This window comes from Trematomus bernacchii, unplaced genomic scaffold, assembly GCF_902827165.1.
Source record: "Trematomus bernacchii unplaced genomic scaffold, fTreBer1.1, whole genome shotgun sequence".
In the NCBI taxonomy this organism is placed as follows: domain Eukaryota; kingdom Metazoa; phylum Chordata; class Actinopteri; order Perciformes; family Nototheniidae; genus Trematomus; species Trematomus bernacchii.
Window position 1 is genome coordinate 20,205,333 of NW_022987739.1, and position 22,228 is coordinate 20,227,560.

A 22,228-nucleotide genomic window follows, 5' to 3' on the forward strand; every position below is an offset into this window, starting at 1 on the left:
TGTTTTTCAGCTTTCAGGCTCGAAAATGCCACTTATGTCGCGTTTCCACTACACGGCCTCGCTCGGCCCCGCTCGGTATGGCTGGGCCTCGTTAGGACTGGCTCACTTTATGGCGCATTTCCATTACAGTTTAGGAACTGGGGCAGTATCTATAGTAACGCAGTGTAGGCAGAGCCGTGACGTGATCTTCAGAGGACCCCAGAAAAACAACACAGCCGTTAGCTGTTAGCACTCAGAGCTCACAGCTCCTCATATATGTTCAGAAACTAGACAACAGTTAAACAAGTACAAACCACAGACTGCCTGTGTCATGGCGAATACAGTCACTGCTTTATTTATGTCTGTATAGGCCGTTGTTGTGAGTGTGGACGGTCGGAGCATATACTGCGTTAGCTTAGCCAATCTCCATTTAGAAAACAAGCATTTTAAAAGGTTTTTCCCCTGCCGTCTGTCTGCAGACTTGACAAAGCATTAATTCATGGTTTTTACTAACCGGTATCAGTATGTTGTTACTTCGGCATCATTTTGAAACGTGTATTACAATTAAATCACGGTCAAATATGTCCATCTTGTTGTAGTTGTTGCCCCCTTGCCAGCGACGCTCTCTCTAGTTTAGCATACTCAGCCCGACTCAGCCTCGTTGCCTCTGGCCCTGGCCCCACGATTTTATGAGGCCAGAAAAACTGTGAATTAGGACCCGCCGGCCGGTACTAGGCCAAGTGGAAACGCAACCAAAGACGGGCCGCTGACGTCACAGCCCTCTTAAACCGGGCTGCGGGCTGTAGTGGAAACGCGCCATTACACAACAAAGACTACATCTTCACTTCTAAAAAGGGGAAATTAATAATCTTTTTTCTCAAAGCAAGGTTACATCTGTGAGTTGGATGAAGAAGTGTCAGAAATCAATATAGATGTTTTTATTTTAAAATAAATTCATATGGAACATAGTAAAAACATGTAAATTCTATCTCCGCCTAAAAAAAACCCATTACAGATAGTGAAAACCACCCTTGGATGATGGGTTAGTAGACTAAAAGCTTTAGGAATCCAAAGTACAAAATATAATAAGTACCCTGTATCAAGATTGATGCAAAACAAGATAAATTTGACCTTTTTAGAGAGTGGAGGTGTTCCAAATTCCAACATTTCTGCAGCAAGCTGCTCCCTGAAAGTCTTCTGTGTGTGTGGCTTTGTCCTGCTGGGGTCACTCGTCATCTTGTGCAGCTCCTTGTGGAATCACCTGGGAAATTGAAGTTATATGGCCATTTCTTCCTCCAGTAGTCCGATCGGTTGGGAACGGTGACGAGGCCTGAGAAAATTATAATGGACAGGAAAACATAGAAATCCCTCACAGTCAGCATTTTCCAAACATGCTTCTTTCCAGCCTGCAGTCTTTTCAGGGCGTTGGCGTTCGTGTTGGAAATGATTGTATGAACCACTGAAGCGCTAAAAAAAAGTCTGAAAATGGAGAGGGGAGACCATGCTACAGTGGGGTCGAGCGCTGGGCCTGGGACCCTGGCTGGTGTGAAATTCAGTGGCTCTGGTGTTTGGTCATTCTCCTCTCTGTTGTGCCACCCGAGTTCTTCTTCTGTCATTCTGGAAGAGGAAGAACCTTGGCCACGCTTCCTGCGTTTTACACATTTATCTGATGCTTCTCCTTTTCCTGGCTGAGGAGCGGGAGCCCCACCTCGGCCACGCTTCCTTTGGTTTACAGATGCATCCGACGCTGCAGAAAGCTGGTAAAAACCAGACGATGGTAAGTGAGTGCTTTTTGGATGCAGGCTGAGTGGCCAATACTGGTGCCGATCTCTTTCTGGAGGAATGTGATGGTGAGGCAGGTGTGGCAGGTGTGGTCTGGGTGAAAGTAGGCAGTGGTGAAGCCATTGCATCCTCATCTCCATCACTATGAAAAGAAATGTGGAAAAACAAAGAGATTAGATTAATTCCTGTAATTCCTGTTTCCTTGGCAGTAAACATGCCATTTTGAGTGTGTGAATGAAACACATTTAGTGACTATAGAGCCATTTCATCCCCATCACTTTGAAAAGAAACACTTTTTTTTTTTTAGATAATGTCTCAGGGCTTCTTAAATGTATGAAACTATTAATGTGTAGCACCAGATTAACGGTAATAATCTCAGCTAACTGAAGATATAAACCATTTTTAGCTAAAAGAAACACAAGAGTAATACCAAGCCTTAGAATTAGCATTTTGCGAAAAAATGTAAATATAAAGTTTTGCAGTCAAGGCTTGTACTTTCAGATGTGCTTCGTTTGTTTCTCTATTACCTCTTCATTATTTATTAACTATATGAATAATCGTACACCAAATAACTAAGTAATAGATAAAAACAGAGAGATTACATACCTTTCCCGTGGTGGAATTTCATCATCAGAGTCACAACGCTCCGGGTTCCGTTCTGGCTGCAAGAGGTCCTCGTCGTCTGACTCAGAATCAACAGGTAACATGTCTGCATCGCTGTCAGCATTAGTCACCATTTCCATTGCCTGTAAAGTCGTAAGCATCTCTTTCCTGCAAGCCATTATTACAAGTATAGCAAGTATAGCAAAAGTCCTAAACGCCAATCTTGTAGTCTGCTCCGTTATCTGCTGTCCGCTCTGCGCTCTGGGTCCTGCTGCAATTCTTCTTGTTTACGTACTAAACACTGCGTCGAGTGTGGTGCGTAGTGTGTGTGCCGCTGGCATTCACAATTTATACTTTACGCAGGACCATATCTATGGAACCCATTGGTCGATTTGAGTGATTTACACCTTTTTCTTAACCATTAGATCCAATAGAATCCGATGGGCAGTTCCAAAATCTACGTAAACATTACCATTGCGGAGGTAATAGAGAAACAAACGAAGCACATCTGAAAGTACAAGCCTTGACTGCAAAACTTTATACCCAGTTTATTGCCATAAATATGATGATGTATTATCAGTAAAAAATTCTACGTGACACAGACACATTGGATTAACCTTGAGCGGCGTTTTTATTCCGTTGAACACAACTTTTGATCACAAATCAAAAAAGGTAAGATGTAATTATTGTAATATTTTTTAAACCGGATGTTGTTTACTTTCTCTTTTCTGGCTGAAAGCTCCGCAAATTCGGGGTCGTACAGTGATGACACTACATGTATGGAATATGTGGAGTCTCAGCTTTAATCGGATATCTTGTTTGTGCAGTTACGATAAGTAATAAGGGCATTTTGAGAGTGAGTGCTGTGCAAAACTCCGTTAGCATTAGTTAGCATTTTTTCGCAAAATGCTAATTCTAAGGCTTGGTATTACTCTTGTGTTTCTTTTAGCTAAAAATGGTTCATATCTTCAGTTAGCTGAGATTATTACCGTTAATCTGGTGCTACACATTAATAGTTTCATAAATTTAAGAAGCCCTGAGACATTATCTAAAAAAAAAAAAGTGGGAGGGGTCCAATGGGGGGATCGCCGGGCTTAAGAGGTTAAATAACGTTAATGTTGTGTAAGCGTGTTGTACTGTTGTGTCAGCTAGCATCAAGGACAGTGAATCCCCAGCTTTCAGAAAAGTCCCTCGTGTCACAATATGATGTGTTTTCCTTTCATTGCTTTTTTTCCCTCCTGTTTCCGGTTGTCCTTTTTCAACAGGGCTGACAAATAGGCTGAAGTGTGCTGACATCACCATGAGTAGGTGAGTGGGTGGCCGGGATCCCCCCCCCGGCGTCTCAGGCTAACCTTTTGTTGTTTTTCTTCCGGTAGTAAAAATGGTGCAATTAAATCTTTCCCCGCACAATGAAACTGGACAGGTTAGGTAATGCCTGTGCGTTTATCTTCCTCCACAGCCGCAGCCGTCCAATCTACATAACTGACTCAAACTGATCAGTGCTACTTTGTCATGGTACACTGTGAGATCTAGCTAAATGTGTTTGGGGACACAGGAAATGCCCTTTGCACACACTCCCTTTATACCAAGTGTTATCTTAGTCGGAAATGTTATATTTAGTCATATTTATAAGTCCTGTTTTGGTCAGTTCCGTTCAGTGGTGAAAAAATACTCAAATCTTTTACTTAAAGGTAGGGTAGGTAAGTTTGAGAAACTGGCTCGAGATACACTTTTTGTTATATTCCATGGAATGCTCTTAACATCCTGATAGCAATGAATATCTGAAGTGCTTTGACAAAAAATCCATAAAAAAATGTCATCTGTGGAAGCCGTAATACTGTAAAAAGCACGACCAATCATTTTAGCCGGCCCGGCTAAAATAACTGGATGGCCTACCTGCCTGTCAGCCTTCCATCTGTACACAAACTTATCTCGTGCCCTCATTGGTCATGGGCGCGTTCGTGTGTGTTGGAGGAGGGGCTCTATAAGGAAGTGGCAGATTTTCTCCGGTTGTGTATTTTCAAATTCTAGCGATCTCGAGCCGGTTTCTCAAATGTACCTACCCTACCTTTAAAGGGGACCTATCATGCAAAATGCACTTTTGTACGTCTTTTATACATGAATATGTGTCCCCGGTGTTCCAGGGAACTCACCAAGTGTCAGAAAACACAACCCTCTCTATTTTCCTCCATACCCAAATCTCTAAAAAAGGGGCTGCAACGGATCTGATACAGACTGATCCAGATTTGAACACTTCTATGACATCACAAAAGTGGCGCTACGGCTATTGGGCCAACTCTCCACCTATCAGGGGAATGTGGGGTTGGGCCATGGCCGGCCATTGCCGCTCGAAAGCGCTGGAGACGCTGTAGTACATATGCCAGGCCTGTAAGTGGCGCTGTAGTCTGCCACAAAAGCAGCGAAGAAGACTTCCCGCCCATAGTTACCATGGTTACCCTTCTGTTTATTCTCCGCTGTGTCCCTCCCCGAGGCAAGCGTTTGCTCCCGCTGCTTTAATTCAATGCAATCCCTCCCCATCGAGGCAAGCACTGTAATTCTCTCCGGTTAGTCCACCAGCAGATGACAAACACCCACCTCTCCGCCTCTTCCAAGGAACGAGGGGACCGTGCGGCAGAGTTTCAGTTTCAGTTTCTTTCGCCAGTCAAGATGTCCGTTAAAGTTGAAATCTTCCGGACAAAATTAGAAAAGTGCCGGTCAAAGGTCTTCTTTGTTATTTATTGAGCTTTAAAACAAATGAATAACGACTCTATATAATAAAACACGGAGGACGGAGATCTTTTTTTCTCCCCCTCTTGACTTGATCAGAGCACGGCTCCCCTCTCCTGCAGGGGGGCGTGGTCAGCTGCAGCTCAGATGCGGCTTTCACATCGGCGCTTTTCACTTTCTAGCTCCTCGCGAGAGCTTTTCTGGTTCAGCTCCCGTTTCCCTTTTCAGCTCCCGCTCTGTTCACACCGCCCAGAGCTGCCGCTGCTGCGTCATGACGTCACAGTTTACGTCGTTGATTTTCTCCCACAACAACAACGGGCCGGGGACTGCGTCGGGTCGATGATCGTGTTGCTTTTAATCATACAGATTAAATTAAATAACGACTTCTCCTACTTTTCTCCAGAGTGCCGTGGTTCATTGTTTATTAATAGCCGCGTTCACACCGGAGTACTTTCACCGTACTTTTCGCGTTTTAGTTCCGTGAGTACCCCTTATGTCGCGTTCACACCAAAAATCGTACTTAATCTCGGGTACTTTTACCCCCATTTTTAGAGCCAGCTCAGAGAGCGTACTTTTCTGTGGGTGAAAAGTGCTCCAAAAGTGCCCCAGTGCTGATTGGCTGGGCGAATTGCAAACCACGCCCGTACAACTCTGAAAATGTTGTGTGGAGACGCTCCGTGCGTTGTGTTTGTTTTTGAAAGCAGTTATGGCAAGCATCAAGAAATGATGAGGAGGTGTCGGCGCTTCTGGAGATCTACGCAGAGGACGCGACCCAGGGAATGCTACTGAAGCCAGTTCGGTAGCTTTCACTCGACCTGGGAATGTGCACAGCCCCACCGGCTAAAAATAAAGAAACTCAGGCAGGACTACAAACGGCGGATTCAGTGGCCAACGATGACGACCACGACGAAGGTAAAATCAACTACATGCACTGGGGTTTTAATCTGCACAATAATGGTCTCAGATGTACTTTTATTTGCTCAGTAGATCAAGCTAGCCATGCTAGCCATAATAGGCTAACACCGGCCCCGAGCACACAGTACACACACACTGTAACTTTGTCTTGAAAGAACGTTACGCATCGAACTGATGTTCACAATCATGTTTATTTCATAATATTCATCATATTTTATGTTTAACTTGCCTCAACAACATTAAACAAAGTTCAAGCATACATGAAGCACTCTTCAAAAAGGAACAATCCTCCGTGTTTGAACCTCTTAAATCGCTGCATAGCCGATTTATTTGGACTGGATTATCCCAGAGAGGCCAAACATTCTTTATAACACAGTTTCAGATTTGTGAAACCTTAATTCTATTTGTGAAAATAAAAAAAAAGGGAGATTTCAGTGCTTTTTTTACATGTAGACCACATTAGACCAGGTCCTGATCTAAAACCACTATACCTAGACTCATCAAATCTGGACTGGATTATCCCAGAGAGTCAAAAGATTCTTTATAACACAGTTTCAGATTTGTGAAACCTTAATTCTATTAGTGAAAATACAAAAAACACATTCCTAGTATGTTGTAAAACTACATGGCGACTAAACTTGTATATTGTATATTGCTTATTTTCCCCTCTTAGGAAAGCGGACACGGGATGCGAATTTCTTTGACACCGCCCAGGCGTTGGAGGACCGGCGTGCCGTGGTGAATGAGTCGCTGCGTGGAGATCAGATGGTGCTGTTCACCAAGGCCCAGGAAACGGAGGACAAGATGCTCACCTCGATGGAGCGCCAGGCAGAAGTGTTCAAGCAGCAGATGGAGCGCCAGCAGCACCAGGATGAAGTGTGGGCGCTGCGCCATGAGGAAGCGTCGGCGCAGCGGTAGGATGAGCGACAAACTGCATTTAATAACAGTTTATTTGGTATAGTTTTTGTAAATACTGACACACGACACACAACGTTGCACTAAGGTGTGCATGCTGCTGAGAATATCCCTACACCTGGGACAGTTTATTTTATATTGTTATTACTGTTATGACTTTATTTTATATATAATGTTTACTGACATGTACAACTGACACTTTATTTACATTTAAAATTGTTCTATTTAATGTTATGTCTTGAGAGTGCAATAAAGAAAACCGACATGGCGATTAAGCTTATTTCTCCTGACACTTTATCTTTTGTGACCTGTGTAGCATCCTATACATCACATGTAAGTGATTATTCTGATACCATCATGTTTCATCGGTTATAAACTGGCAAAGCTTTATTTGTCATTTATTTATCATCAATGTTGCAACCTTGTGGGGGAATGGCAGGGGCACATACACAAATATGACAATTTATATAATTTTAAATATTATTTGACCTAAACTTTTAATTCCCCCCCATTTCACACAACACAACATGGAGTCCACTATGGGCCAAAACTAACATGTATGTTTGCATAGTGTTTATGGCAGACGGATGCAGTGGGTCTCAGGAAGATATATAATAAAGGTGGGTTTGCTGCTGAGACTCCCTACACCTGGGAGTTTATATTATATTGTTATTACTGTTATTATATAGTACAACTGACACTTTATTTTATATTGACAATGTTTACTGACATGTACAACTGACACTTTAGTTACATTTAAAATATTTCTATTTAATGTTATGTCTTGAGAGTGCAATAAAGAAAACCGACATGGCGATTAAACAGATCCTGTATCAGTTTTTCTTCTTCTTCTCTTGTCTTGTTCACCTACTGTACTTTTAATCTTCCCTCAGGGAAAAGTACTCCGGTGTGAACGCGATCTGTACTAAGTACCCTGGGGTTAAAAGCGCCAGGGCTCTTAGTGCCGGAACTAAGTACAGGAAAGTACTTGGTGTGAACGCGGCTAATGTGTTTCAACGGCATTTACCGACCGCTGCAGTGCTGGCTGCACTTCCACGGGAGTTTATTCTCCCGTTAGCTCCGGGTTAGCTCACACGGCTCTAAAGTATTCACTGTCTGACTGTCACACAAGCAGCTGATACATATCCCCAGTTCCCCTTAAGTGAATGTGTGTCAGTCTGAATTGACGCTGTTTGGCATCACAACGCTGTTATGAAAGTTTCTCTGGTATAACATGGGTGATGTTAGCATAGCAACCGAAGCTAAACTGACTACCGGCGTCATTATGATTCTACTTCTGATAGTCGGACATGACAACCTGTACAGCCCATGTATCTCCACAATCATCAATAACAGCGAACGGATGGTCAAAGTAAGGTTTCCTGCACGCCTCGACGTAAGAGACGTAAGCGACGCCGCGTCATAGCTCCGAAGCTCTTGCCTCTGGATCGACAATTTTTTGGAGCTGGAAGTGAACCGCATTCCGGAGCTATGACGCGCCGCCGCTGCGGTGTGAACAGGAAAAACTGGCGCTTTTCAGGCTCTAGCTCCGAGCAGGAGCTGGAAAAGCGCCGGTGTGAAAGGGGCAACAGAGATCAGCCCCGTAGACAGCAAACAGCACATAGAGCGAAATGAGGCATGGCTAAAATGCATGATCTGTTTGGTATTTTGAAAACAGAAATGTATAAATATACCTTATACAGTATAGGTATGGCCCTACAATATATTATTTAAATATAGCATGATAGGTCCACTTTAAGTACAAATTGTTAAACCACAATGTAAAAATCCAGTAAACTAAAAGTCCTATACATACAACATTTTGGTAAAACATATAATAAATTAACATAAAGGTAAAATAAAAGTAAAATAACTAATTCTGCCCTGGCCCATTCAGAGAAAAATAATAATAATATATATATATATATTGTGTGTGTGTATTCATGCTATAGTGTGTCCAATAGTATCCAATATATTTCAATTGTAATCTGTAATAGTACATAATACATTATTTATTGATTATGAATTGGTGTATTAATCCAAAACCTGAATAATAAAGTAATTAAAGCTGTCAAATAAATGTATGTGAAAAAAAGAATTGTCTCTGAATTGGAGTGGAGTAGAAGTATAATGTACCAGTAAATTAAAATAAACTAGTCAAGCTGGGCGTTTGGCTGCTACCGGCACCATCCATTTGTTCAACTCACGTGACACAATGTCAATGTGACATGAGTGAAGGTGGGGTTGTGATTCGGCTATAGACCGCCGCCGCGTAGTAATAAAGTTGAGCGCATACACTGGGCACGGCCTTGCTCAAAGAGACAGGGTGCAAATGACCAAAGCCATACATTATATTATAAATGTCTATCTAATGCCATTAAAATAATGAAACCCAATATATCTGGAATCCACTACAAAACGTATTGCCTGTGTATTCAAAACTTGAGATTGAGCTTATTCTTCTGTGCTCTGCTGTCAAGATACCATTACAACCATGACCATGGGTAAGAACATGTGCACTGCATCCTGACCCAGTTCCCAGTAACTGCCCTCCTGCTGTAGACACTGACCTGTGCACCCGTGTGTATTATTCTGCTGCCAAACATATAATAAATGAACATAAAGGTAAAATAAAAGTAAAATAACTAATTTTGCCCTGGCCCATTCAGAGAACAATTATAATATATATAAAGTGTGTGTGTATTCATGCTATAGTGTGTCTATCATTTTAATGTTGGTAAAGGATAAGCTTTTAACCTATTTATTCATACTAAGGAGTATCCAATAGATTTAAATTGTAATCTGTAATAGTACATTCCTAGATTAGGAATTGGTGTATTAATCCAAAACCTGAATAATAAAGTAATTAAAGCTGTCAAATAAATGTATGTGAAAAAAAGAATTGTCTCTGAATTGGAGTGGAGTAGAAGTATAATGTAACAGTACATTAAAAATAAACTAGTCAAGTACAGTACTTGAGTAAATGTACTTGGTTACTGTCCACCGCTGGTTAATTTTAAATAAACCAGGTGCTGATCATAAAAAATGACTAATATCTCATCTTCCACCTAAGGTTAAGGTCTGTGTAAGCTTGGGCAACTAAACATCCTAACTCTAAGTCTAGAAAATATCAAAATGACTAAAAGACAAGGCCGGATTAGTACCTCCAGGGGCCCCTGGGCACTGAGAGCTCAGGACCCCTTAACCCACATACCAACATGTAACAACACGCCTACCCAACATGACCAATATTTACATTTTTCATTCAAACTGGCAAGTCAATCGCACACCTATTTGTCAGAAGCAGGAACGCAGCTACATAGTTCAACCAAAGTAGGTCTAGCCTTTTGCCCTTTCAGTAAAAAATGACAAGACAAGGATACAATGGATAAGATCTCAAGACAGTGTATGGCTCAAGAAGACCTAGGTAATATCACTCAAAACCTCAGAGCAGCACCCCACTTCAAATGCCAAAATATGACTGGCTGGCTGTACAAGTAAACGAGGAGTTCTATTTGTCACAAACATCGAGTTACAAAAGTAAAACGTTTATTGAAAGTATGTGGTTGCTCAACTAAGTGATCAGTATATGTGATAGAAGATATTATTGTGTGTGTGTGTGTGTGTGTGTGTGTGTGTGTGTGTGTGTGTGTGTGTGTGTGTGTGTGTGTGTGTGTGTGTGTGTGTGTGTGTGTGTGTGTGTGTGTGTGTGCGTGTGTGTGCGTGCGTGCGTGTGTGATTGATTGAGTTTAAAAAAAAAGCTATTTATTGTTTGAAAATGTTTTAATGCAGCCGCCACTCTCTCTTCCTTTTCTTTCTTTTTCTTTCTTTTCGCTGCCCCGCTGGGCGTCTGGCTGCTACCGGCACCATCAATTTTTTCAGCTCACATGACATGTGACATGAGTGAAGGTGGGGTTGTGATTCGGCTATAGACCGCCGCCGCGTAGTAATAAAGTTGAGCGCATACATGTGAAACCTACAGTACAGAGACGGTTTAGAAAATATATTAATTTGACCCTATAGAAGAGTTGAGTTATTTATTGCGACGGAGAGTGAGTTTCATTTAAAACAATGTATGATGAGTGAGGTTGTTCCAAAAAAAATGAAAAGAAATAAGAAATTCGTTTTTTTGGTTCTCTTGTCACTGAGGGCCCTCTCTTGCTCAAGGGCCTCTGGGCATGTGCCCAGTGTGACCATATGGTTAATCCGGCCTTGCTAAAAGAAACAGCGTGCAAATGACCAAAGCCATAAATTATATTATAAATGTCTATCTAATGTTTAAAATTGAGTAAAAAAATAAATAGAAATGCCATTAAAATAATTAAACCCATTATATCTGGATCCCACTACAAAACGTATTGCCTGTGTATTCAAGACTTGAGATTGAGCTTATTCTTCTGTGCTCTGCTGTCAAGATACCATTACAACCATGACCATGGGTAAGAACATGTGCACTGCATCCTGACCCAGTTCCCAGTAACTGCCCTCCTGCTGTAGACACTGACCTGTGCACCCGTGTGTATTATTCTGCTGCCAAAAAGAAAAAAAATAAAGTAGACCAAACAAAGACACAATTTGTTCTCCTTTTCAAGTTACAGTGCCTAAAACCTCGTACCCAACCGCAGTAAACCTAACCCTAGGGTATCATGTAGCCTTTTATAAATATATAATAATATAGGAAGTTCTTTCTTACTTGTGTTGGCGTGTGATTATGTTGGTCTTAGCTGTGGTGCACTCTTATGGTTTATTTCAAATTTAAAAACAGTTCCCTGTTTTAGTATGTACCAAAAAAAAGTTTTGGCATTATACCTTCTCTCTTAAGAGAAGACACAAACTGACATCCCTGAATCTCCAACAGCTGCTTAAAGCAAAAATAATGTTATCTAATATTTCTTAGAAAAACCCCTGACATTTGATAATAAGTGCTTTTTATAGAGATGTCCTTTTATCACACTATTGGGTCTCAATTCCCAGAAGTGCCAATGGCAATATTCTGGCATAACGGGTTCAATACAATGTATCTACTGTTTTTGGTTGGAGGTCCTTTAATGTTCTTATCTGGGTCTTGTTGTACCATTGAAGAAAACATCAACAAATTCATAAAAGCAAAACATTTTACGAATGATTTCTGATAATTCAACTCAACTTCACTACTTTGGAAATATGTCAGACAAAACTACACACTTAAAATAATACGTAAGTTATTACCATCCTTCTGTCAAATATTGCTTTACTTTTTATACTGCCACTCTAATTAGAATTATATGATGATAAAATCCTAGATAAACAAAACCGCAGCTCGCCATATGGGAGATGTTTCAGCTTTATTGTGTCAAGCATTTGTCTGTACCTCCCGCTTGATTACAGTAATGTAATTAAACAGAGTCAATAACACGTTTCCTTCCGATCAGTCCCTGGAGTGAGCACCTTTATCAGGTCCATAAAGAGGCAGGGTGTTATTGTGTGTGTCCACTGAAAAGGTTTTATATTAGCCTGTGCATTTCTTCAATTATGTCTTATTTGTGTAAAACAGAACCAGGAAATGTGAACAAAGGCGCAAACAAGCTGACAGGAAACGATTTGACCACACAGGGTGTGCTTAGCATATATTCTTGCAAGGATATATCATACAGATTGTTTGGATTGAAACCTGTATGCATACAGGGGAAACTCACAGTTGTTGTTTATGATAAAAAACTACTTTCAAGCTAAAATGTATTTAAAAAAAGAATAATAAAAGATGAAATATAGCAAATAAATTATATCATAGCCACTTTAAATTGGGGTCATTGTTTTATTGAGGAAAATGTTCATCAACATTTAATTGTATGTGTAAAATATATATAAAAGGTGGCTATGTTATTGTCACATCAACACACTGGCACAAATGTTCTTTTTTCATGTGTGTAAATAAGTTGTTTTGAAAGAGTAGGGTGGAAAGAAAACACTTAAAGCTTAACCGCTGTGTTTTCAGGGACAGGCAAGAAAAACAGTGTACTGTTCATCAGTGGCTTTTGTCAACTCACAGTAATCCCCCAGCCTTGTCCTTGCATATCCTCCCCCACTTTCTCACTTCAGCATCTCTCTCTTTCTCTCTCTTTCCCTCTACCTCTCTGTGATTGGCTGAGAGGCTTTGTGATATGTACGAAGCAAGGGAGGTAGGACTATAAAGCCTCTGCTGTGGCTCTGTTCCGACACACAGACAACCTTGCTCCCTACTGAGCTTCTCTAAACGGATATTTAACTGCCATCTCAACGACATATCACCTCTACTACCTCCAACCTGCTGCTACAGAATGTGCAAAGGACTATCATCACTGCCTGCAAGCTGCGTAGAAAGGTACATGAAGCTACATGCATGGTGGATGTTTGGGGATATGAAAAACACTGTCTTTGTGTATCTGTGTGAGAACCTTTAAGACGCTAAAAGAGTGCTGGTCTGAGCTTATGTTTATTGTAGACTTTGTACTCAGTGTGGATAAATGCAGTGCTTGAAGAATAATGACGTGTCAGTATGCAATCAATGTAGTGAGAAATATAAAACTAACCTTTATTTTTTTTCTAACAGGGCTATGGAGCTAAAAGAAAGACTGAGAAGCATTTTGCTGAAATCGCATTGGAATAAATCCTGCAGCAAAATGGGGCAAAACAAGTAAGCATCACATTTACTGTACTGTTTATTAGTACCTATTCATTTGAAATGTATTGTGAGCTTGAATACAATTCTTGGTTTATACTAATCTTGCTTCTTTTGTGTTCAGGCCAACCCTGGAGGAATGCCTTGGGTGGAAGCAGTCCTTTGAAAAACTCTTGTCAAGCAAATGTAAGTATAAATCAAAAATTAAAATATCTGATACATCTGCACACCGAAAAACATACGCAAATACATGCCACATGCAGCCCCTGCAGTTAAATGATGTGCTTTAACTAATCAAATATCCTCTCTTTCTTCAGATGGACTGTGTGCCTTCACAGCTTTCCTGGTGTCTGAGTTTAGTGAGGAGAACATTTCCTTCTACTTTGCGTGTGAAGACTACAGAAATACCAAGTCTCCTGCCAAACTGTCAGCCAAAGCCCAGAAGATCTACGATGAATTCATCGGCTTTGATGCTCCACGAGAGGTAAGAAAGCATCCATCTCAAACGAGTAAAATATGAATCCTTATAGATGATGGGACCCAAGAAACAAATGTATTCCTGTAGCCTCTAAGTAACTAATCATGATGTTTCCTTGTCTCTTTTATAGATTAACATTGACCATGAAACTCGTGACATCACCAGAGCAAACATCCAGGAGCCGTCAACCGATGCCTTCGACCCGGCCCAGCATAAGATCTACATGCTGATGGCTAAAGACTGCTACCCTCGCTTCCTCCGCTCACAAGCCTACGGGGATTTAGTTTGCCAAGCCAAACCCAGCGCCACGGCAACCAAGAAGCCCTGAACTCTCTCCATTAAACGATGGAGTGTTCTTAGTTGATCGCCCTCAATGGTTGAGAAGGCAAAGCTAAACGTTAGGTACTGCACCATGAAGCTGGTCTCTGGTGTAGAAACATCGGATTGTCCCAGGAGTGGCCGTAAATGGCCGTGTTCGGTAGATGCCCGAAGATTGAAGAGAAAGGGAAAACGGTGGATCCCTTGAGTGAACTGTTGTGTGAACACAGATGAAGTTTGGACGTTACAATTCAATAACGGTACAACAGACTGAGTGCCAATCAAACAGGAAGAAAGGAAGAAAGCACTTTTATTTGCCATGAACCGATTTTTGTGGCTGTGGTGTGCAATGTTTCTCAGTTAAAGTCTTACACTCTTTGTGAACAGGCTTGTATGGTCCTTTATGATTTTGTATTTATTTTTAATGTATTTGCCTGTAATATATCTCTTGTTTTTTTACCCAACACAATGAAAAACAGAGATTTAATTTATATAATATATATTTAATTATATGTTGTATTTATTTGTACATACAAGCAACTTAAATAAATTATGGGAAAAAAATGCTCAAATGGTTTGTCCTTATTGAAAAATAACATGTGGTGGTAACACATTTATTATGACACTCTATGGGAATTTTAGGAGTCACACATACTTGGTCAATTGACTTACTTGGAGATCAAAGGTCAAGTGGAGTACTGTATTTACACACCAAGGAGCAAGCTAAAAAAAAAGTCTGCATGTTAAATCATTCAAATGACCTGATATAAAAAGGACAATGGTATATTTGTACTCTATCATGAGGCATTTTGCAGCTAATGTTGTGCACAACTGTTAATCACCTAGGGAACCACTCGTAAAGAACACAGACAATGACAGCAGCCGCCTGCTCTGAGCTTTTGTCCCATATGATGCAAATGAGAAAGAGCCCTCTAGCAAACAGGAAGCACAAAGAGATTATGCAACGGCATTAACGTAATAGATAGAGCAATAAATGTTATTATCACCTTAGCAACTGTTTGCACACGCTCAACGACTTCAGGTAATAAATGACAGCAAAACCACTATCTGTCTGGAGAACGACTTACACTGTGGGCTAACCAAGCATGCAGGAAACACATAAAGGATGATGTGAAGCCCTCTGGTCATAATGCATTAATTACAGAAGTTATGCTATTATCTAATTTGTTCTCATTAAAATGTACAGCCACTATGATTGCTTTGATAAAGTACGTTTTGCCAGCAGGCAGTACAACATGTGGCTGGATGTCTACTCTGCATATTCAGATGTCATCAGTGTAGAGTGGCGCCAGTTTGAGGTGGACAACAGCTGGTCCAACCTGATGAATATAAACATCTCATAATGCTGATACCTTCTCCATAGTGACCCTTTGACATTTGTATCTAGATCCAAGCATAACAACGGCCATCTGTAATACAGGTTGTACTACTTGTACTTGTAAATGTACAATGACACATTGTGAATAATGTGGTATCAGTATTTAGTAGTAGGTGAATACTAGGAAGACATACTCCCAGTAAGCCTGCAATGATTATTTATCTAATTGTTGAGCCAACTTACAAAAATGAATGGCAAACTGTTTTGATAATACCTTAATCGTCAAGTCATTTTTCATAAAAAAATGGCAGAATATGCTGTTTTCAGCCTCTTTATTATGGAGATATCCTACTTTTCCACTTATTATATAATATAATCAAATAATATTTGGGTATCAAATTAACAAAACAACATATTTTAGACATCACCTTTGCATTTGATTAACTTGGATGGACACAGTTAACTCTTTTAAGATGGGTCCAAAAGAGTTAGTAAATAAATCTAGAAACGTATCGATGGATACATTCAAAATGAGAAATCTTTTTAGCTGCATTCCTACTCAAAATAGCATTCAACTGTGGGTGCATGTTACGTAAGGCAAACATTTAGCAATTCAATAATATTGAGTTTCTACTGAAAGTTAGTGAAGACTTCACAAGCGATTAAAGTGAATATTGAGGTTGGATCCATCAAGTAGATAGATATGAATGATTTCTGGTGTTGCCTCACATTTGAGTATTTCTGCCCCCTAATGGCCACAAAGGAATTAAGGCAACATGTAATATTTCATATACAATTCATAGGTTTTTTTCGAATGGTAAAAAACATTTTTGCACATATTTTATAGTTTGAAAGGTCCAAGTGCTGCAAGTCATTGTAGCCAACATGTCTAGTTTTTGGCCAACAAAAGCTAGATGTCAACAGATTGTGTTTATGTACTGCTGCCTGCAATTAGTTGCCTAAATTGGGCCTTTATTTACAGAATGTGAGGTAATGGTTTTGCACTGACCCTGCACTGACCACGCGTAGTATTTTCACCACTGATTGGGTGGTTGTTTTTAAAAGTTAAAACCCTTCTGATTGCTGACCCATTTACTGTATATATATAAACACATATATATACTCCAATACACTACTTGCTTAAGGAAAAGACAGGATTGTAGATTTAGTTTGTAAACTGACTATCTTGGGATTAAAGTAGGAAACAAACCCCCTATCTCAATCAATCAATCAATGTTTATTTATATAGCCCAATATCACAAATGTTACATTTGTCTCAGTGGACTTCACAGTTTGTACAGAATGTCAGTATGACAATACGACACCCTCTGTCCTTAGACCCTCACATCGTACAAAGAAAAACTTCCGGAGAAAACCCACAGTTTAAAGGGGAAAATGGGAGAAACCTCAGGGAGAGCAACAGAGGAGGGATCCCTCTCCCAGGACGGACAGACGTGCAATAGATGCCGTGTGTAAATTGAAAAGATAATACATTTACAGCATAGGTAGTCCAAATGTTTGGAAATGCATGTGTCTATAATAAGAAGATGAATCCACGAGGATATCCATCCAGGACTTATGATCCAGGACCACAGCAGCAGGCACAGCCACGACTCAAGATCCAGGGCTCGCGATCCAGGACTCAGGACCACAGCAACAGGATCAGCCACGACTCAGGATCCCGGCGTAGATAGACACCAAAAAAGAAATTTGGGGAAGCTGGGTTATTCGGAACATGAGAGTACACAGCTACAGACAAGGAAGGTCTTAAGCGTACTCTTAAAACTCAACTCTCCTGGTTGAATATCCTGTATTTGTTTAATCCAAACATTCTATCATGCATCCCACCCCATGTGGACTCACTTTGTCTACTGCTTCACCAGACCTTCTGCTTTTCATTTATTAACTACATAATTACCAACATCTAGGACACTGGTAATCACTGATCGAATTCTACATTTAATACATCTCAGAGGTAAACCGGTTATATCATGGCAGATGTTATATAACAGTTGATAAAATACATGCCTTTAACCAAAAATGGGAGCAGAGGACAGTTATACAATTGTACAATTTTTACCTACATTTACGATGGAGTGCTATCAAAATCAATATGCTCCAAGCCAGCATTTAGACTACCTTTACTTCACAGGGTAGGACACATTTTGTCTCAGGATACATAACTGAGTTACAGATTAAATTCTCGTTTATTTCCAATTTTAGAGAGGGAAAAGGCCTCAAAATCATGTTTCAGGCTGCCTGGCACAACTGATAGATATTTGTTTCCCTAATTACTCTCTCTGTATTGTTGGTGGTCACAGCTGTACTTCCTACACCAGTACTGTTTGGTATAATCATGAATTGACACTGACATCTAGTGGTTTGAGTTGTAATCACTAGATTTTACCTGGATAATTGTAAATTAATTCAGTATACAGCAGAACCATTAACTCTTGTCGTGGTTCCGAAATATGGGGTCAAGATAAAATACATTAAAATAAAAAAGTGGAGCAAATCCCTGTTGCTTAAAACTCCTACCCACACCAAGTCCAGATCCTGTGATAAGGATTAGTTTAAAAAAATACATGTATATATTATATTTTCAAAGAGATAAAAAAATGATTAAACACACTAAATGGGCAAATAACCAATATTGTATCACATTATTAGGTAACCAACAGATACAGAAGACAAAGCTGTCTCAATCACATTAACATTATTACATAATTTAAAAAAATGGCCATACAAATAGGATAATGCCTTTTGTATGAATTTCAATCAAATTCAAATATAATTATTATTTATTTACTTTAATATTGAGCAAGGTTTGCAAACCTTATTATTTGGAATAGTTTTTCAAAAAAATCTGCAAGAAAGAACTACATATAATATATAATAATATCTAGATTTTCCAGGGTGATAGAGAAGAACTGACAGCCTGCATGAGTTGATTTCACTGCACCAGGGGGCAGTGACACGCTGTACAATAACCTGGTAACTTTATGATATATTTTCTCTTTTGTTTGTCAAACTTTTGACATTAATAAACATCTTTACAAAGATTGTACTGACCTTATTGAAGACGTAAAGACACTTAAAAGAATAAAACAAAAATATTCAGCAAAAACAAATGAATTTCTCTCCTAAATTAAGAACATTTACGTGAAAAATAGAAATGGACATGTGAAAGTATTATGTTGATATTATGGGGGCATTTTCTAGCCCTCTTTTCAAATCACTGTATTGTTATTTGTATTTATTTTCTTAGTACCTTGTTATATTATTAATGTATATCTTTAATAACCGTTTGACCTAAGGAAAAATTATAAAGCACTTTGTACTGTGTAAAAAAAACATGTGTTTTGTATTTCGATCAAAGTATATTCATGGACAAAAAGTTAAATGAATATAAAGAAACTAAAAAGAAAATGGACATGATAAAAACTGTTAATGTGCTCATGTCTTAAATGTCAGTTACGGCCGGGATGTTAACACAACCAATGCACTGCAGAGCACATACTGTAAGTTCATCATAAGAGAACATCGTCTTCATCACTATGGTGGTATGAAATCCTGTGACCCTGAGTTATAAGTTCCTAGGACAGACAGTTTTCTGAACCCCTTTAGTGTCCGTTAGCAGATCTGGAGGAGATGACCCAATGTGAACATTCCTCAGTGTCTCCCCCAGGAGTGGACATGTGTGGTGCATCTCTCCAACTCCAGACGCAAGTGTGGTCATGATCTCCAAAGAGTGGGGGGGCTTTCTCTTCATCCCATATGTCCCTCACAATCCCTTGTTCATGCCTGCAGTATAAAAACTGCTTCATTTTAATATTATCATAACAGAGTAGAAATTAAGAAGAAGGCTGTGAGAGGAGGTTCAGTTGGAGAGCAAACAGAGAGGAGTAGAGGATTCATGCTAAACATATTGAGATGATAAGCGGGCGAGAACAGAGACAGCCGGGAGGAAGGAATGCGACAGCGCATTACACTCCAAGCGTGGGAAATCTCCTGGTGTGGGTCCCCAGTGAAAAAGGAAAAAACTCTGCTTGTGACACTCAGTTCCTCAGGGTTCACATCCTCTGTCCTCCCGGGATCACACTCAGGCCTGGAACAAACAACGGCTCCACAGACTCAATATCTGCTGCATCTTTCATTTCCCCTGGTGATGCATCATTTGATCATTTGACTCAGTGACTGCATTGCTGTGAGGGGTCCGAGTTGCAGATTGGATTCTGTATTATTGATTTATTATTGCAGTGAAGTCTCCTAGATAGTGTAATGACACTGTGAGAAGGAAAAAATCATTGTTCTTATATACGTGTTTTATTCAGGGATTTGTATACTCCCTTGGACTGTACTCAATTACTGTAACTAAGTTTAAGTTTGAGGTGCTTGTACTTAGTCTTGTAAAGTCTACCTTTTCTGATACTCCAGTGTTTCCCATACATTGATTTATTTGTGGCGGGCCGACACAATTAACCTGTTAAGCCCTGAGCCTGTTTTTCAGGTCTCAGGCTCGAAAATGACATTCCCAGAACAAATGACCATATCTTCCCTTCTAAAAGGGTTAAATTAATAATCTTTTTTCTCAAAGTAATGATAAACCTGTGAGTTGGATGTAGAAAAGTCAGAATCAATATAGATGTTTTTTATTTTAAAGAAAATTCAGATTTTACATAGTAAAAAACTGTAAATTATAGTGTCCGTCCAAAGATTATTTTTTACTTATAGTGAAAACCACCCTTGGATGATGGGTTAGTAGACTAAAAGCTTTAGGAATCCAAAGTACAACATATAATAAGTACCCTGTATCAAGATTGATGCAAAACAAGTGACATTTGACCTTTTTAGAGAGATTTAGCAAAAAGAAACCACTTCTGGGGTCATTTGGGTGGATTTTCCATATCTCTGGCTTCCCTTGCTCAATTTTGATGGTTGACACCTCTTTCTGACCGTTCGAGCCAATATAATCGAAGGGGGAGTCCCCCACACACACACGTTGTGAAGAGAAAAGGTGGGGGCTTCCATGTAATTTTCAGAGTGAACCTATCTCTAGCTTTGACATCTGTAAACGGAAAAGCAGTTTTAATGCTTATGGATTATCAAAAATCATTTCAAAGGGACACAGACGCATTAGATTAACCTATGGATTAACTTCAGCAGCGTTTTTATCGTTTTAATGCCATTGAAGACCACTTTGGAGAGACTACAGAGCCAAGGTAAAAATGTTAGCATTTTTAGCTACCTAGCGCCACCTGTTTTGATGTCCGTTTTTGCTTATAACGTCGCAAATACGTATAATTCAGTGGTAATGTCGGTGTCAAATGATTCTGTGTCACCTCACGATGTGAAACGATGTGTTGGATGTGGTGAAAAGATAAATAATAAGGTTTTGTGAGTGATTTTCTGTGCAGTAAGGTGTAAGGCTCGTTGGTAATTCAGAGGCTCAGTGTTAGCATTGTGGGTTTTCTTTTGAAAAAAAAATTAAAATGATCAGTTAGATGAGTTTCTTCTCGTTACATGGATATAAAACATTCATAGTTTTATTAAATGAACATGCCCTCAGACACTGTTTCCTGCAAGATGTTGCGGCAGTGCCCCGGTACCGCTCAACACACACACAAAACCATGGACACACTGGTACATAAATTACATAAACAATTTATAGGCCTAAATTCAGACAGACAGCGCTGTCTCTCTCTCTCTCTCTCTCTCTCTCTCTCTCTCTCTCTCTCTCTCTCTCTCTCTCTCTCTCTCTCTCTCTCTCTCTCTCTCTCTCTCTCTCTCTCTCTCTATCTCCACTTTCAAAATCTATTTAAAACTCATAACAAACAAACAAAATTCCCAAAGTTGTCCTGAAATTAACTTATTAAATAAACTAAACGAAAAATATAGCCTACTTATGCAAACAACATTGAATCTGGACCTGAAATTATTCTGATTAGGCCTAGCCTACATTGCAAATAAGCAGACAGCACTGCCACACACACACACACACACACACACACACACACACACACACACACACACACACACACACACACACACACACACACACACACACACACTGATTGAAGACTGATAAATCCGAAATGGATGAACAAACTTTGCAGCCCAATTTCCCAGCTTTGCAGTCTATCCACGGCAGTGGCGAGCCGTGAGCTTTATACCTAGGCCCTCTGACCCCCACCAATTCCCTTGAAAAAAAAAAAAAAAGAGTTATTACGTCACAGCGTATACTTCAGCGGAATATCAAAACAACGGCCCAGGGTGCAAAACGGATTTATTTCTTTGGAAATGTTATTTTAAATACAATTAAATCAAGTTTTTTTTCGGTAAAACTAATGAAAAATATAACAAAAATAATATTAAAAAAATATATATTTAAAATTTTTTTTTTTTTTTTTAAATGTTTTTAAATATTATTTTTTACAATATCTTAGGCCCTCACAGAGGGCCTAGAGGGCCCTGACGGCTCGCCACTGATCCACGGGTGTTTCCTCCGCCACATCTCCTCCGTCCATACTACTTC

At 39.8% G+C, this 22,228-nt stretch overlaps 1 protein-coding gene across 1 annotated transcript; it reads left to right on the forward strand.

Annotated features, from left to right (window-relative positions):
* Positions 1-13,140: 13,140 nt before the first annotated feature.
* On the forward strand, positions 13,141-14,900 carry LOC117495939 (regulator of G-protein signaling 5-like). Its single transcript, XM_034147553.1, has 5 exons — positions 13,141-13,261; positions 13,490-13,573; positions 13,683-13,744; positions 13,876-14,042; positions 14,167-14,900. The coding sequence occupies exons 1-5, from the start codon at positions 13,218-13,220 to the stop codon at positions 14,362-14,364; spliced, it is 555 nt and encodes a 184-aa protein (XP_034003444.1). The 5' UTR covers positions 13,141-13,217; the 3' UTR covers positions 14,365-14,900.
* The last annotated feature ends 7,328 nt before the right edge of the window (positions 14,901-22,228 follow it).